General features: G+C 52.1%; 1 protein-coding gene across 1 annotated transcript in view; it reads left to right on the top strand.

Annotated features, from left to right (window-relative positions):
• The window catches only part of CACNG2 (calcium voltage-gated channel auxiliary subunit gamma 2), a 119,910-nt gene extending 103,243 nt beyond the window's left edge, over nucleotides 1-16,667 (top strand). The window contains exons 2-4 of the mRNA XM_059934831.1: nucleotides 139-222; nucleotides 14,488-14,628; nucleotides 16,132-16,667. Of these exons, the coding sequence (XP_059790814.1) occupies nucleotides 139-222; nucleotides 14,488-14,628; nucleotides 16,132-16,667 (761 nt within the window). The remainder of the gene's footprint in view (nucleotides 1-138; nucleotides 223-14,487; nucleotides 14,629-16,131) is intronic.
• The last annotated feature ends 224 nt before the right edge of the window (nucleotides 16,668-16,891 follow it).

Raw genomic sequence — 16,891 nt, 5'->3', positions numbered from 1 at the left:
AAAGCGATACCTTCCTCCGGGGATGAGGGAGAGGGCTGAGTCAGCTTCAGAAGAGCGAGAAGCCAGGAAGAGGCCGGTGGGCTCTGAATCCCCGGAGCCTAGGATGTCTTACGAGCTCTTTCTTCCCTTGTTTTCCAGGGAACTTCAAAGGTCTCTGCAAGCAAATCGATCACTTCCCAGAGGATGCAGATTACGAAGCTGACACAGCAGAATATTTCCTCCGTGAGTGCATGCAATTTTTTTTTATCTCCTTCCTCGTGGTGGGTCCTGCCCTTCCATCCTTCAAGAGTCAAAGGCCAGGACTATCTAGAGGTCCCTGTCACCACAGAGGGCAGGAAAAAGCTGAGCCTCCCTCCTCCCCTCCTGCCCAGTGGCCAAACCTTCATGCACGCTGTTTCCCTCTGCCTGCAACGCCCTTCTCTCCCCTCTTTGTCGGCAAGTTCCTACTCATCTTCCAGGTTTCAGCTGAAACATCACCTCCTCCAAGAAGTCCTCCATGCCCTTGAAGGGGTTCCCAGAGCCTAGCACCTTTATCACGCTGTGGGGTCCTTGTCTATTTGAGCAACCAGCTCCCTCGCAGTGCTGCCAACTCCACTAGGACTCTGATAGACTCTACCTATCTCGTTCATGATTGTATTCCCAGCCCAGTGCCTGGCACGTAAAAAGCACTCAGTAGCTATTTCTTGAATAATCCAATGAAGAAACTCATCAGGCGGTGCCAGACTGGAACTTCTATTGAAACAATGAGATTTTTTTTCTTTCCCCACAAGTCAAGTCAAAGTTAAATCCTGATGTAATAGCTGTGATCTTAAATCCACCTGAGACATATTATCAAGAGAAAGTATTTTGAGACCCAAAGGAAATCTCTCAAGAATCAGCAAAAACTAACAAGGCAAAATGTTCCGGGAGAAAAGGATTTCCAGGAGAGGAGCTAAGGGTCCTTGATGCCTGGTACAGCAAAGCCGCCCCGAGCAGAAGTGGTTGAAAACTCTGCTCCAGGCTCTCAGGCAGCACCTCCTGAGGGAGTTTACTCTCCTCCCAGGGGCATTGCCCGCCCCCTTCTGCTCCCAGGTGCCCTTCCCGGGCCAAAGCCTCCCTCCCATCCCCCCACAGCATCGGTTAGTATTACCCGTGGATCACTTTTATGAAAAATGTAGGAGGCATTTTATTATATGCATCACCCCTGTCGCTTTCAGTAATTACTCCTCACATCAAACCCGACTCTCAGGTCAGCCTGAAATCTGGGTTTCATTGCAAGCCCATGGAACACGAAGCCAGCCAGGCGGCTGGGAAGAGAAGGGAAGGAAACATCACGTCATTTACAGCTTTCTTTTTAAAGGGGGGAAATATCTTACAAAGCTCATCCTTTCCCTTTATGAATTCCTGCAAGATGCTGCTCTTAGATGGAATTCCTAAAGGGTCATTTGGTCGTCATCCCCATTACCAGGTCTGGGGCTCTCAAAGGAGCCTCGTGGTGGCATAAAGGCAGATTGAGCACCTTCTGTATGCCAGAGGCCGTACTCAGCGCTGTGGCGATCCAGAGGAATGAATGAGACACAGTCCGTGGCTGCAGGTAGAGCACAGCCTGGCGGGAGGACCCTCTGAGAACAGCTGGACTTGGGATGCAGGGGCCGGCAGAGACGCACCCGAGGGCAGAGGTGGAAGGAGGGGCAAAGCAGAGCCAGCACCCAAAGCTGCACTGGCTGAACACAGCGAGGGTGTGATGCTTTATCAGCCAGATGCTAAGTGCTTGTGGGACAGGACCCTTGTCTCATTCTTTGCTCTGTCTAGAACAGCTCTTGGAATATAGTAGGTGCTCAATAAATGCTATTTGTTAAATAAAAGAAAGATATAGGATTCTTCAGTGGCTATTCCTACCTAGTCTATACCTCCATTTCCCTGATTTTAAAGAGAGAATGGCTTAGTGTGTTTGGTTCATTTTGATGTCTCCGGACAGAAGACTTGAATGTACATTAGCAGCGCAGGTTTCCGAGGGTCTGACTTGAATTGACTTAAGCCAACCATATTTTTTGAGCATCTGTAACAGAGATTGGCAAACTTTTTCTGTAAAGGGACAGATAGTAAATATTCCAGGCTTTGTGGGCCACACAGTCTCTGTCCCAACTACTCATACCTGACCTTGCAGCACAAAAGCAAATACAGAAGCGCATGAGCGCGGCTGTGCTTGCTCCATTGAAACTTAACTTCATTTACAAAAACAGGCAGCAGGCCTCATCTGGCAGAGTTTGCTGACCCTTGATCTGTAATATGCCAGTCTGGGGCTAGACAACAAAAGTGACTTTTTAAAGCTGGAAGATGTGAGTTCCCATCATCCTCCATTAAGCTCTAACCTGATTGGCTAGAGAAGCTAGAAGACAGAGGTCATTCTTCTAGGAGGAGCCCTGGCCCAATGAGGTGGGCGAAGCTGGGGCCCAGCGAGGTGGGCGGAGCTTCTCCTGGAGATGGGCGTGCCTTTGGCCCAGGGAGGTGGGTGGAGCTGCACCCCGGTGGGTGGGGACTGAGCCAGCTTCCGGTTCTGGTCCGTTAAACCTACAGCACACCTGCCACGAAGGCTGGACAGACCCATGAACCTAACATAGACGCCTCAGGCAGGGATAGAAGGCAGTGTGGGGTGCTGAGGGAGCCTGGCCCTAACCCAGCCTGGAGGCGATCATTCCAGAAGGGTTCCCTAAGGAAGGTGGCACCAATGCAGAGACTTGGACTCTAGAAGCCTTCATTCATTCATTCGTTCACTCAGGAGACACTCACTACCACTCACCATGTACAGGACACTGTTGATGGTATGGGGACCCAAAGGTGAGCAAAACAAAGAAAGTCAGAGCCTTTGTGAAGGTTACATTCTGGTGAAGGAAACAAGCAAAAAGCAAGGAACCTGTTACAATCATCCAGACAAGAGATGACAGCAGCTTGAACCAAGGTGGTGGCAGTGAAGGAGGTGGGAAGGGGTCAGAGCCTGAAAATATTCCCAAGGCTGTGCATACAGGATTTTCTGAAAGGCTGCATGTGGATTTCCAGGGCCAGGAAGGAATCAAGGATGACTCCAAGGTTTGTGTCCGCGGAGGGAGCAGGTTGGGATGGGGAAGGATGGAAGCTCAGTATCGGCCACATTAAGTTACAGAGGCCCACGGGGAGGTGTCCTGGCCCAAGACAGGAGTCTAAGAGCTGTCAGCATGGGGGTGATATTTAGAGCCGTGAGACTTGATGAAGGCACCAAGGAGTGGTGCAGAGAGAGAAGAGGCGCAGGAACTGAGCCTCAGACTCCAAGGCTTAGAGGCAGAGGAGGAGGCCCCAGGGAAGAAGATGAGGAGGGGGGGCCAGTGAGGTGGCCTGGGTAACCCCTGCCATCCATGATCCACCAGCTGGACGGAGGATCTGGAGCAGAGAGGGAGGAGGGAGAATGCTAGGAGGGCATGACTGGCCAGGAGCGCAGAGCTTATCTCCTGGGCTGGCAGAGAAAGTGGGGCTCACTTGCTCTCAAGCCAGCAGGCCAAGCTTCCGGCAAGTCCAGCGCCTCTTTGAGGTCAGGGCAGAAGGAAGGCGCCGGATTAGCATCTGATGGGACAAATGAATGACTGAATGAATGCATGCATGCTCTTACTCCCCAGTCTCCAGGAGTATCTGAGGAGGTCCACAGCTTCTCCTGAGCTGCAGAGTCCAGGGAGGAACAGCTGCAGCCGGTCCCAGTCATCACTCTGGGCCACCTGACCTCTGGCCCCAAGAAGATGTGGCTGATACAAGCCTTGCCCACCTAGTGCTACCTTACCCACAAAGGAACGGTGACAGCCTGTTTTTCCCAGGCAGCTCTGCGGGGCCATCGGCTGGGTCTGCGGTGTGTGGCGCCTCCCTAGCCCTCTCCCTCCTTACCAAAGCTCCTTACCTCAAGCTGGTGAAGCACAGAGGCAGTGGTGACCAGGGTGTGACTTCCTATGACTCTCAGGGTGTGTTGGTGTGTGTGTGTCTTGTGCACAAGGGCATGAGTCTGTACTGTGTTCCGTGTTTTTTGGTGCCTGCGTGTCCATGCGTCTGAGTATCTATCTAAATGTAAGTGCCTGTGTGTTTGCATGTGTCTACTTGTGTGCACATGGGTCTCTTCGTGGTATGTGTGTGTGTGTGTGTGTGTGTGTCCAGGAAATGGGAAGTGATATTTCCCAGCTGTCCCAATGTGATTTGGAGTGGGGAAGAAGATTCAGAAGAATTTAGTTTCCTTCCACAATCATGTCTTAAGCACCTACTGTGTGCTAGACCCCAAAATCCACTGTAGTGTGGCCCCAAACTGCAGGGTGGGGTGAAGCTCTCCCCACCCCACAGTCAGAGCTTGGGGCTGGGGGTGACGGTCCCAGCATCGGCTACTGTCCCTGACACACTCTGCCCAGGGGGAGGGGAGGGGTTGGCCCCCATAGGTCACACGTTCATGTACACACGCACACACACACACCAGAGCTGCAGTATCAGGGCCTTGCCATGCCAACTACTCTTTTTCCAGAGCCAGAAGTGGACAGAAGGGGGAAGGGAGGGAGGGCTCTGGACAGGGCCTATTCCTCCCCGTCAAGAGAGATCTCACCTGATTACGCTTGAACTGGGAGTTGACATCTTCCCAGAGTCACTGAGCCCCTGAGAGCAAGAACAGGCAGGAGGAGAGTTCCCTGGGGGCAGCCGTGGGTCAGGAACGGACACCTGTAAGGGAGACAGAGGGGCCATTTGTAAGGGAGGTGGAACGCAGCCAAGGCAGGCAGGACCTTGAGGATTATTTGGGGGTAAATTTACAGAACTTTACCACCAGTAGGAGACAGGAGAACATAACGGCGGGCTTTAGCACACGCTGCCTGGGTTCAAATCCAGCTCTGCCACTTCTCAATGAACTCCCCCGGTACCCGGACTCCCCCCGATGGGGATGCTGTTCATTGGTACCTTCGCAGGGTTGTAATGAGGCTTCAGTGAGTCAGTATAAGGCAGCTGTTCACTCCAGCCCAGAGCACTGTAAGCATTCAGGAGGCGGTAGCCATTATTGTCGGTATGTTACACAGTGAAAAGCATGAAGGATAAAGATTAAGGAAGGGAGAGAGGGAGTGCGAGAGTTTTCAGTACAGTGGTCTGAGAGGTCCTCACTGGGGAGGTAACGTTTGAACAGAGACCTGAAGGCAGTGAGGGAGCGTGTCTGGTCCTGCAGATGCCCTGAGAAGAGGCTTCCAGGCAGAGGGAACAGCCAGTGCAAAGTGTCTGAGGCTGGCATGCAACGAGGCAGAGGGTGCGAGCAGTGGGTGGGAAGCCAGGCCAGGCCCTGTGGGTCTCGGCTTTGCTCTGAGACTGGAGCACGAAAAGGTTCTGAGCGGAGAGGCGAGGACTGACATCCACGCTAACAGCACCGCTCTGCTTCTGCTGTAGAACTGACTATGGGGTCCCAGCAGAAACAGAGAGACCAGTAGGAGGTGACGGCCAGAATCCAGGCTGGAAACACAGGTGCTCAGACCAGGGCGGAAGTCGGGGAGGTGGATGAGAAGGGGGCCGGTTCTGAGGCCGGCATGTGTTACTGACAGCCTGCATGGGGGGAGGTGAGAGAAAGAGGACTCCAGATGACATCTAGGCGTCCTGGCTGGGGGACAGTGGACAGTGCTGCCCTTCTCTGAGGCTGGGAATGTCGAGAAGGCTGGGTCGCAGGGAGGTGACCGCTCTGTTTCCCAGCCTGCATGTTACGATTTCTGTTACGGACTCTTTTTTCCCACTGGATGGCGAACAGCTTGAGGACACCGAGGGGAGTAGCTGCAAATAGAGAGTCTGCTCCCACCCACCACCCACTCCAGCCAGCACAGGGCCTGCCCCCAGTCAGGCCCGGGACATGTTTGCTGAGTGAATGAATGAGGAACCACCCTCCCTAGAGCCGCCTGGAACGTTCACCCTCTCCCCAGAAGGAGGACTGAGGCGGATGGAGGGTCTCAAGCTGAGCCAAAGCCACCCTTCCCAGCCTCGGAGAACCCCCCTCCTCCCTGTTCCCCCTTCTCCACTCCACTCCACCAGCCCCACCAGGCACCCAGCGGGTTCCTAGGTGGGAGGTGAGAGGGATACCAGGAGTCAAGGTCTGAGCTTGGGGCTTGGAGTGAAAGGTCCTGAATCCAAGGTGAGCTCTGCTCTGTGGTCTTGGATCAGTTACTCAACTTCTCTGAGCCTCGATGAATACCAGTCCCCCAGGGGGCTCTGAGGATACACTGAGACAAGGGTTAGGGAGGTGCTTTGTTAGGGCTCTCCAGCTGCCCCAGGGGAGCACTGAGGGAAGTCCACCACCCCCTCCTTTCCACTAGAGTTTAGAAGTTCAGGGAGACATCCTTGCAGCTCTGGAAATGCTGGAGGTAGACACGCCCTGAGGGTCACCCAGCCCCGTCCTCCCATTTTACAGATGAGGAAAAAACCGAGGCCCAGAGAGGGAAAGTGACTTCCCCCAGCCCAGCACACTTTCTGGGATACCATCTGCCTCCGTGATGGTTTTCCAGGCTGTGTGCTCCTGTCCTCTGCCCCGGACCTGCAGCCCCTTCCAGCAAAACTGTCGTGAGGGACGTTCCCTCCAGAGATCACCACAGAGGGTGTGACCACATCCTGCAGTCAGGGAACATCTAAGCTATAAATCGTACTAACTCACATCCATGCAACCAGAGCGAACGCTTCTCGAACGGCGCCTCCCCTTCGCGCCCTCTGCCCACGGAGACAGTTTCTCTTCCGTCCTGGTTCATTTATTTAAGTGCTGGATGCAGCTACCACCACGCTGACTCCACGACCTGCACTTTAATAAACATCAGTGGAGGTAACCCCAGGCCCGTGAGAAGCAGCAATAATACGCTCTGCTGTGTGAGAACTAACATTTCCTGGTGCTAGTGGGTACCAGGCACTGTTCTAATAGCCTCAGATGCATTGACTCATCACCCCTCGTTGCTGCCCTGGGAGCTGGGTGTGCTGATCGTTGCCCTGCAGCAGAGGACAGCACTGAGGCTCAGGGGGGTGGCGGGCAACACAGCAAGTGGGATGCACTCAAGTCATCTCTCCTGAGCTCGTGCAGCTGATCGCCCACCCCAGAGACCACAGGAAGTGGGAAGGCATCCAGCACCTGCACAGGTGGTGCTCCCAGAGGAAGCTTGCTGGACTCCGAAATCCCTTTCCTCTGTCAATAGATATCACAAACGTTCATGGGACACTTGGCTATGTGTGTGCCTGGCCTGACACTTTATACGTTATCTTCATTCATCTCACAACAACCCTAGGAGGTAGGTACTGTTGGTGTCCCCATTATACAGATGAGAAAGGAGAGGCACAGAGGCCACACAGCCAGTGAGGGGGCCAGGATGGGACCCTAAGCGGTCCACATCAGGAGCCCGCGCTCCTAACCACCACTCTGGACGGCTCTCCCTCCCTCCCTCTCTCCCTCCCCCTGCCTTTCCCCTCCTCTCCTCCTCTCTCTCCCGTCACTCTCTCTCTCTCACACTCACACTTTCTCACACTCACTCTCACATGCATTTACGGCAGTCTATCCCTTTTTACAGCATTCAGGAGGAGAGGGCGAGAGATGCCCCAGAGCCTAGAAGCTCCTCCCAACCCAGCACATCTGCGATTCTATCCCATTAGAATGGATCAAATTCCAAATTGGAATAACAGGCATAAAGTTAAATATGCCCAGAAAATAAGGAGCCTGCCTTCTGTATACCTGATCATGGCAACTATTTTGATCAAAGGCATGACCAGCACCTGGTCAGCCTGGCTGAGTAGGTCCCTAATCAGAGGTCTGGGGGGCACAGGACCACCAGGGATGGATGCAACCTTAGGCATCATCTGGTCCAACCTCATCTGAGCCAGATCTGAGACCCAAAGAAGGGAAAGTCCACACTCAGGCCCCAGGATGGGCCAGGCAAAGAGTGGGCCCCAGGAAGAGGTCTGCCCACCTCTCTCCACCCCCAGGGACCACCTCTCCACCCCCGCCAGACTGAGTGAGGAAGCGGGGCCCCCGTGTGCAGCTGTCTGCCTGTCCTCCAGCTGTGCCCACCACAGCAGGACACCATAGGTGCCAGGCCCACAGGGCACTGGATCACGAGATGATTTGCCTACAGAATTTGGCCAAAAAGAGGGTGAGCGAGGAATTTATGACTGAGACCCTCCCCTCCAAAACGCAAGATGTCGTTCCCTCCTGGGTACTTATGACACTCTTCATTTCTGTCGCCAGCATAGAAGACAATAAATTGTTCATAGTTTACCAAGGTTCTGTATTTTCAAAAGCTTCCACATTCTTCTTCTTATTTAATCACTGTCACCCTGTAAGGTAGACAGAGTTCCGATTTTCAGCCCCATTTTACAGACAAGGAAGTGAAGGCCCCGGGACACCATGAGATTGACCCAAGGTCTTCCCGAGCCACTCACTAAACACTGGGGCTCCCCAAGCCTCAAGGTGAACCCTTGTACTCTCCCATGCTCAAGCTCTGCTGTGCTCACCTCTGTGTCTGTGACGCCCCTGTTTACAGCTTCAGCCCAGAGTGCACCTCCACTTCCCAATCTTACACATTCGACTGTCCCTCCACACTCCACGTGCGCGTCCCCAAAGCACCTCAGACTCCGCGTGCCCCAAACCAGACCTTGATTTCCCTCCCCTCACCCCTTAGGCTTGATCCTCTCCCAGTTGCATAAGTGGTTGTATCCAGCCAGCCAGCAAACCTGAGACCCAGAAGTTATCGTCAACGCCACCCTCTTCTCCACCCATATCCACCCATCACCACGTTTTACTTCACCTCCTAAACATCCCGCAAATCCAGCCACCTCTGCCCACACTTTGTACCCACCCTGGTCCCAGTACCACCATCGCCTGGTCAGCAGCAATAGCCTCCCCCTGGTGCCCTGTAGCTACCCTGGACCCCTTCTTAATTCATTTGCTTTGTTTGTTTTTTAATATTTTTATTGGAGTATAGTTGATTTACAATGTTGTGTTAGTCAGATGTACAGCAAAGTGAATCTGTTATATGTATACATATATCCACTCTTTTTCTGATCCTTTTCCCATATAGGCCATCACAGAGTACTGAGTAGAGTTCCCTGTGCTATACAGCAGGTCCTTATTAGTTATCTATTCTAATACTGAGTGAAGTAAATCAGAGAAAGACAAACATCATATGATATCGCTTATATGTGGAATCTAAAAAAAGGGTACAAATGAAATTATCTACAAAACAGAAATAGAGTTACAGATGTAGAGAACAAACTTATGGTTTCCAGGGGGTAAGGAAGGTGGATAAATTGACAGATTGGGATTGACATATTCATTTGCTTATTAAAATGCACATCAGATTGTGACAGCCCTGTCAGCTTTCAGGCCTTTATAAATTTATTTATTTATTTATTTATTTATTTATTTAATTTATTTATGGCTGCGTTGGGTCTTCGTTGCTGTGTGCGGGCTTTTCTCTAGTTGCGGCAAGCGGGGGCTACTCTTTGTTGCAGTGCGCGGGCTTCTCATTGAGGTGGCTTCTCTTGTTGCGGAGCACGGGCTCTAGGCGCGCGGGCTTCAGTAGTTGTGGCACACAGGCTCAGTAGTTGTGGCTCGTGGGCTCTAGAGCGCAGGCTCAGTAGTTGTGGGGCACAGGCTTAGTTGCTTCCCGGACCAGGGCTCAAACCCGTATCTCCTGCATTGGCAGGCGGATTCTTTAAAGGCGACCCGTGAGTTCCTGTGTGGCCTGGCCCCAGCCTGCCTCGTCTTCCTTAGAGCTCCCCAAGGCCCCGCACTACCTCTTTGTGACCAGCCCTTTCAAGTCCCCAGACGAGCCATGCTTCCTCCAGCCCTTGCTCGTGCCACGTCCTCCCTAGAACACCCTGCTTCTATTCTGCCCAATTAGCTTCTCTTATCCATCCATCTCAGCACCAACATCACCCTCTCAGGGAAACCCTCCCTGTTGCCCATGTGAGTTCAGAGGACGCTCTGAGAGCCAGGGGGTGCAGTGGTTAGGCACACAGGGCCTAGAGTCAGAATCCCTGGGTTCACAAACCCAGCTCCTCCATTTCCTCGCTGGGTGGCCTTGAACGAAGGCTTAACCTCTCTGAGCCTCAGTTTTAGCCTGTGTGTGATGGGGGTAATTACAGCACTTGCTTCGTGGAGTTGTAAATGAAAGCAATGGGTTCATAAACGTACACAGTCCCATCATCCTCTGATCCCTCAGGCAACATCAGCCATCTACAGGTGACATTAGCCTGTCACTTGCCTTCACGGTGCCATATGGGTACCCTTCTTCCTCAGCACTTCATCCTGGTTGGTAATTACATGTTCATCGGCGCTGCATCTCCTTCACGAGAATGTAAGCCCTATAAAGGCCTGGACCAGGCCTGGTTTTGCACCCCTTTGCCTTCTGTGCCTAGCCTGGAACCAGGCATGGTGATGGCCACTCAGTCCAGAGCAAAGCATCTCCCCCCTCTGAACCACACAGCTTTTCCCCAGTACAGTGTATTATGCGCTCGGCCCGGGGTGGCCAAATTGCAACGGTTAGGCCAAATCTGGCCTACCAACTGTTTCTATAAATAAAGTTTTATTGGAACACATCCACACTCATTTGTTCACATATTGCCCATGGCTGTTCTCAGGCTACGAGGGCAGAGTTGAGTAATTGCAACAGAGACCATATGGCCAGCAAAGCCAGAAACATTGACTATGTGTCCCTTTACAGAAAAAGTTTACCAGTGCCTGCTTTAGATATTTGTAATCTCCCTTAAGCCAAGGCCCATGGCTCGTGGGGTTGGTAGGAGGTTTAAGTGGGTTCATCCATGGAAGGCACATAGCACAGGGCCTGGCACATAGGAGGAGCCCCAGAAATGTCAGTAGGTGTTATGTAGTTCCATACGCTTACTCATAGGAGATCAATAAATATTTGTGCATTGAATAAATGAGATATTTTCTGCCCCTCACGATAGATTTTAGCGGTAAGACCACCCCAGCCTTAGTGGGAAGTCAAGACAATTCATGGGGAAGTTGTGTCTGGCATGAAGGGGAAAGGACATTAGAAATAACAAAAATTGCTACCTTTTACTGCCCGCCTAGCATCAGAAACCATACAGATATTACCCAATTTAATTCTTACAATGGTGCTTCTCAAACTTTCAGACACATACAAGTCTTGTTACCAAGATCTTGTTAAAATGCAGATTCTTTTTTTTTCAGTTTTACTGAAGTATGGTAGATTTACAACGTTGTGTTAATTTCTTGACCAAGGTCACACAGTGAGTAAGTGACAAAGCCAGGATCTGAAGTTAGGTGTGACAACTCCAAAATCCCCATTCTGTCTGTGACATCGCCCAGCCAGAAAGACCTCTTGCGAGAGATTGTTTCAGTGCAGGGGTCCCTGCCTGCTCCAAACCAGCTTCCTGCCAGCCTGAATCTATCTGGGTCCTGCGGACTTCGGCCTTCCTAGGCTTGGCGCTGTTTACCGGCTTCCCCCGTCACCGTTTTTCTGGGCAAAGAGGCCTCTTCCAAGGGAGGCTAGTGTCTGGGTTGGCTCTGCCGGAGTGAAGAGGCTTCTGTTTGTGTTGGCTGCTTGTCGCCATATCATAAGCTGCTTTGGTACCTTGTGAAGTGGTCCTGTTTTCTCCACATTGCTCCCTGCTGGCTGCAATACAACAGACCTCTCCCTCCAGCCTCCCCCGTCTTTATCACACACACACGCACACACGCACACACACACACACCCATGCGCGCGCGCACACACAGTTTCTCATCTCCCCCCACAGCTGGCGCTCCCTCTCTCTGCCGGCAGGAAGGCTGAGTTGGGACATCCAGGCTCCCACAGCAGACCAGACTGAACTGGAAACGTCAGGCCCAGGGCTGCTGTGAGGCATGAGTTCTGAGGATGCAGTCCCAGTCTGCCAAATGCAGCATACTGCGGGCAGGAAGAACCTGCTATCTTGGAGGGAGAAGGTCAGAGAATTTCATCTGCCTTGCTCATCTGAGCGGCCGCCACTGCCCCTTGGAAGTCACACCAGTCTCTCTTTCTTTCTTTATGCTGTCGTCCCCCTTTCCAGGTGGTCAGAAATCATATCCACATGGAGAGGGCAAAAGCATTAGAAATCGGCTAACGGTCCACACCCATTTTACGCATGGGGAAACCAGAGAGGGCAAGGTACCTATCTCAGCCACACGGCAAGTGAGTGGCAGAGCTGAGACCAGAACCCTGATCTCTGGACCCTGCAGGCTTCCCAGGCTCTTTGAAAGCCCCAGAGGGAGAGTCCAGTGTAGTCCAAGAGTTGGGCTGATCTGGGCTTGAATCCTGACTTACTAGCTGGGTGGCTTTGAGCAAGTTACTTCACCTCTCTGAAACTCAGTTTTCTCATCTGTAAATTGTGGCAAAAAATACACCCTGCAGGGGTGTTACAAGGATTAAATTATAACATGTACATCAGACCCAACATGGTGTGGGTGCTTCACCAATACTATCTCTTCAATACGCTCTCACCATCCCCGCGTGCTTATGAAGATTGGCATCCAGGTAGCTATGGGTGTGCACGTCTGGGCATGCGTGTCTGTGCGGGGGTGTGTGGGCTAGGGGGATCAGGTTGGGGATACAGCTTGTCATCTCAGAGATGACTTGCAGGAAGAGAACATCCGCTCGGGTCTGGGAAGGAGGCAGCACCGTCCTTGCCTGCGGGGGGAGAGGGGTACCTGATTGCCGAGTAACACAGCTGTCCTCCACGCTCTCACCACTGCTTCTACATGGGCAGCTCAGGTTCCCCCCGGATACAGAACTCCACCCTTCTTCAAGGCCCCCCAAAACAATCCACTCATCCAGAAGCATCACTAGCAGTGTGGCCTTACTGAAGATCCAGGGGGGAGAGAAGAGAAGGGTTTTACATCACACGTCACAGCAAACTGCCTGAAACTCTTAGAAAAATTCTTCAAGTGCTATATAGAAAAATTCTCTTCTTCACATATCCTTCGTGGCCACACTGCCACCAAAAGGAACAGGGATGGGGCATTGGGGGAGGGCATTTCCCCTCCAAAACATAGACCCCCCCAGCCAACCTCTGGGCCGAGCCAAAGGGCCCTCTGTCTAAAAGGACTCAACTTCCTAGGTTACCATTCAAGCCACCCAAACATGTCAAGAAAGCATCCCTTTCCTTACACTAGCCTCCAGACACCTCTGTCTCCTGCCTGTCCATAGCTCCCAGGACAGGGAGTCAGGAGCCCTGAGATCACTCTCTGCCTATTTGAATCTGGATAGAAAAAAATATTTTACTTTCCAGACACACTTTGTAGAGGACTCCACCCCTCTGGGTCATCTTTCAGACACTGTCCCCCCACTATACACCCCCTGCCGCCTTCCCTTTGCCCTCAGCTGTCTGTGCCCCTCTGCACTCTCATCCTCCCACACGCAGGAGTAAAATATTCATTAAAATATTTTCTTCTCCTGCCTGTTAGTCCTTCCTTCTTAACTTATCCTGAAGGGTTTTTTAATTTGCTTTTTGTTTTTCTTTTTCTTTTCTCTTTTCTTTACAATGTGTCGGCTTCTTCCTCTTCCTGGACCACCTCTCCATGTTTATTCACAAGGCGAGCTTGTATCAGAGGCTTACTGTGTCTTTGGCTTTAAACAGAATGAATGAAGAGAGAGAACTGAAAAAACAGCTACATCCTGGCTCTCATGGGAACCCACGACCTATGGTGGACACACATATATATAAGCAAATATTTACTATAATAACTATCATTTATCAAATGTTTACTATGTGCCTTCAGAGACTTATCTAAGTACATTATCAGAATTAACTCATTTAATCCTCACAGCAATCTTAGGAGGCAGGCACTATCACCATCCCTATTTTACAGGTGAGGAAATTGAGGCACAAAGGTGAGATGACTTACCCAAACTTATCCAGCTAATAAACGCTAAAGCCAGCGTCCAACCACTAACTCCTAACCACTATAACACACAAGAAATTAATGTGCCCCAACTGCCCCAAAGTGCAGAGGAGAGAGCTAATGACTTTGCCTAAGGAAGTCAGGAAATGCTTTGTGGGGGGGGCGAGACTTTTGAGCTGGGTTTTGATGGATGAATAGAAGTTTGCTGAGTGAAAAAGAGCAGGAAAGACATTCTAGGAAGAAAGCTCAGTATGTCAAAAGTCAGAAACGTGCATTAATGAGTCATGGGAAGTTTGCCATGACTAGATGAGAGGGAACGTGGGGATGGGCTGAGACCAAGTCCCACGGGGCCCTGTGGGGCTCATGAAGCGCTGGGGTTTGATCCTTGAGGAAGTGGAGCATCCCTGAAGGGCTGTGAGCTAGGCAGTGGATTGCTCCCTCTCCCTCCCTCTCTAGCATTGCGGAACAACCTCCACTCTGTCCTGTGTCCATAACCCACCCCCCATCCGGCTCCCGTGGACTGCTCTCTCTCCTCCCTCCTGTGTCCTCCCCCGCCAACCCCTGTCTCATAGCCTTGCCGTTCTCTCTCCCCCACCCTCCGTGTTCGCCAGGGGCTGTGAGGGCCTCGAGCATCTTCCCGATCCTGAGTGTGATTCTGCTTTTCATGGGGGGACTCTGCATCGCAGCCAGCGAGTTCTACAAGACTCGACACAACATCATCCTGAGTGCCGGCATCTTCTTTGTGTCTGCAGGTAACAGCTGCTGAGCCAGGTGGGCCAGAGTCCAGGCCCACCAGTGGGGAGAAGGCTGAGGTTGGGTGCCCAGTGGCTGGGAGGACCTGGCAGAGAGAGGAGGGGAGAGCAGAGAGGAATTTCCGGGCCTTGCAACAGGCTGAGTCACAAGGAAGACAGGCTGTGCTGCGGCTCCCGCCCCAACGCAATGCCCGAGCCCCCCACTGAGTCCTCCAGGACCATCCCCAGACCCTGTCCTTTAGCCCAACGATGCATCTTTCTCCCACCTCCTGGAAAAAGGCCCCAATCCCAGGATCCTCTCAGGACACTAGGCCTATCCTCACTTGCCCTCTCCCCTCACTGTCCTACCCAGGTGGGAGCAGGCAGGCATCCAAAACCACATTACTCAGCCCAGTTACGTGACAAGTCACATTGGCTTCAGATGCCAGAAAGAGAACATGGGCTGTAGTATGAGCCATTTAGTAAGAACGACTAACGTTTAAGCAGCACCTACCACATGCAGACTTAACAGCTTTCACGTGTATTAACTCACATGTATCAACTCATATGTATTCACATGTATTAATCCTCCCCATGACCCGACAGGAGTAAGTCCTATTATTTTTTTTTAATAGATCTTTATTGGAGTATAATTGCTTCACAGTACTGCGTTAATTTCTATTGCACGACAAAGCGAATCAGTCACATGCATACACATGTCCCCATATCCCCTCCCTCTTGAGCCTCCCTCCCATCCTCCCTCTCCCACCCCTCTAGGTCATCGCAAAGCACCGAGCCGATCTCCCTGTGCTATGCTGCTGCTTCCCACCAGCCAACTATTTTACATTCGGTAGTGTATATATGTCGATGCTACTCTCACTTCGCCCCAGCTTCGCCCTCCCAACCCATGTCCTCAAGTCCATTCTCTGTCTACCTCTTTATTCCTGCCCTGCAACCAGGTCCATCAGGACAGATATGGAAACTCAGACAATGGTTCCTTTGCCAGAGGCTTTGCATTAAGGCAGTCTGGCTCTAGGAGCCAGTCTTAACCCCCTGCTACACCAGCTTCAAATCCCTGTGCAGCCTTGAGCAAGTTACTTAACCTCTCTGCAATCTGTTTTCTCATCTGCAAACCCCTTGAAAAGCACTCAGCAGTGAAAGCAGGTAGTAAATGCTCAATAAACAATATTATTATTATTACTATTATTATTACCATCATTATTATTATTACTACTCAATACATTGTAGGATGCCCGTTGCTTCTTTCCCTTCTTCCCATAGCTCTGTTTCCATTAGCTCTTCCGTTTGCAGCTCTCTCCAAATGGAATAACAGGATAGTAAGGTGATGCTTGCAACACCCCTCTAGACCGGCCCATCCGTTCTCCATGAAAACGCTGGACCAGGGAAAGACCCTCCAGCTGTTCCCCGTCCCTTCATCCTGCCCGGGGCCTGGCATCCGCCTTGGAAACTAACGATCCTTCTCTCTGCTTCCCTCTCCGCCCCGCGCCCACCCTCTGCCCGCAGGTCTGAGTAACATCATTGGCATCATAGTGTACATATCTGCCAATGCCGGAGACCCTTCCAAGAGCGACTCCAAAAAGAATAGTTACTCGTACGGCTGGTCCTTCTATTTCGGAGCCCTGTCCTTCATCATCGCCGAGATGGTCGGGGTGCTGGCTGTGCACATGTTTATCGACCGGCACAAACAGCTGCGGGCCACGGCCCGCGCCACGGACTACCTCCAGGCCTCCGCCATCACCCGCATCCCCAGTTACCGCTACCGCTACCAGCGCCGCAGCCGCTCCAGCTCCCGCTCCACTGAGCCCTCACACTCCAGGGACGCCTCCCCCGTGGGCATCAAGGGCTTCAACACCCTGCCGTCCACGGAGATCTCCATGTACACCCTCAGCAGGGACCCCCTGAAGGCCGCCACCACGCCCACCGCCACCTACAACTCCGACAGGGATAACAGCTTCCTCCAAGTTCACAACTGTATTCAGAAGGAGAACAAAGACTCTCTCCACTCCAACACAGCCAACCGCCGGACCACCCCCGTATGAAGCTCACGCGGGCCTCGCCAGCGCCGCCGCCGCCGCCGCCTTGGTCCCGGGCAGAGCAGGGAGGAGGGGCGCGGCCCGCGGTGGGGGGGGCCGGGGGTGGGGGGGAAGAGGGGAGGAAACGAAACCATCCACGGGGGACAAACCTTCCAAAAGCAAAAAAAACAAAAAAAGAGAAAAACATAAGTAAATTTAAAAAAAAAAAGAACAACATATAAGAGGAACAA

This window comes from Balaenoptera ricei, chromosome 10 (assembly GCF_028023285.1).
Source record: "Balaenoptera ricei isolate mBalRic1 chromosome 10, mBalRic1.hap2, whole genome shotgun sequence".
Lineage (NCBI taxonomy): Eukaryota > Metazoa > Chordata > Mammalia > Artiodactyla > Balaenopteridae > Balaenoptera > Balaenoptera ricei.
This window is presented reverse-complemented; position numbering and strand designations above follow the sequence as displayed.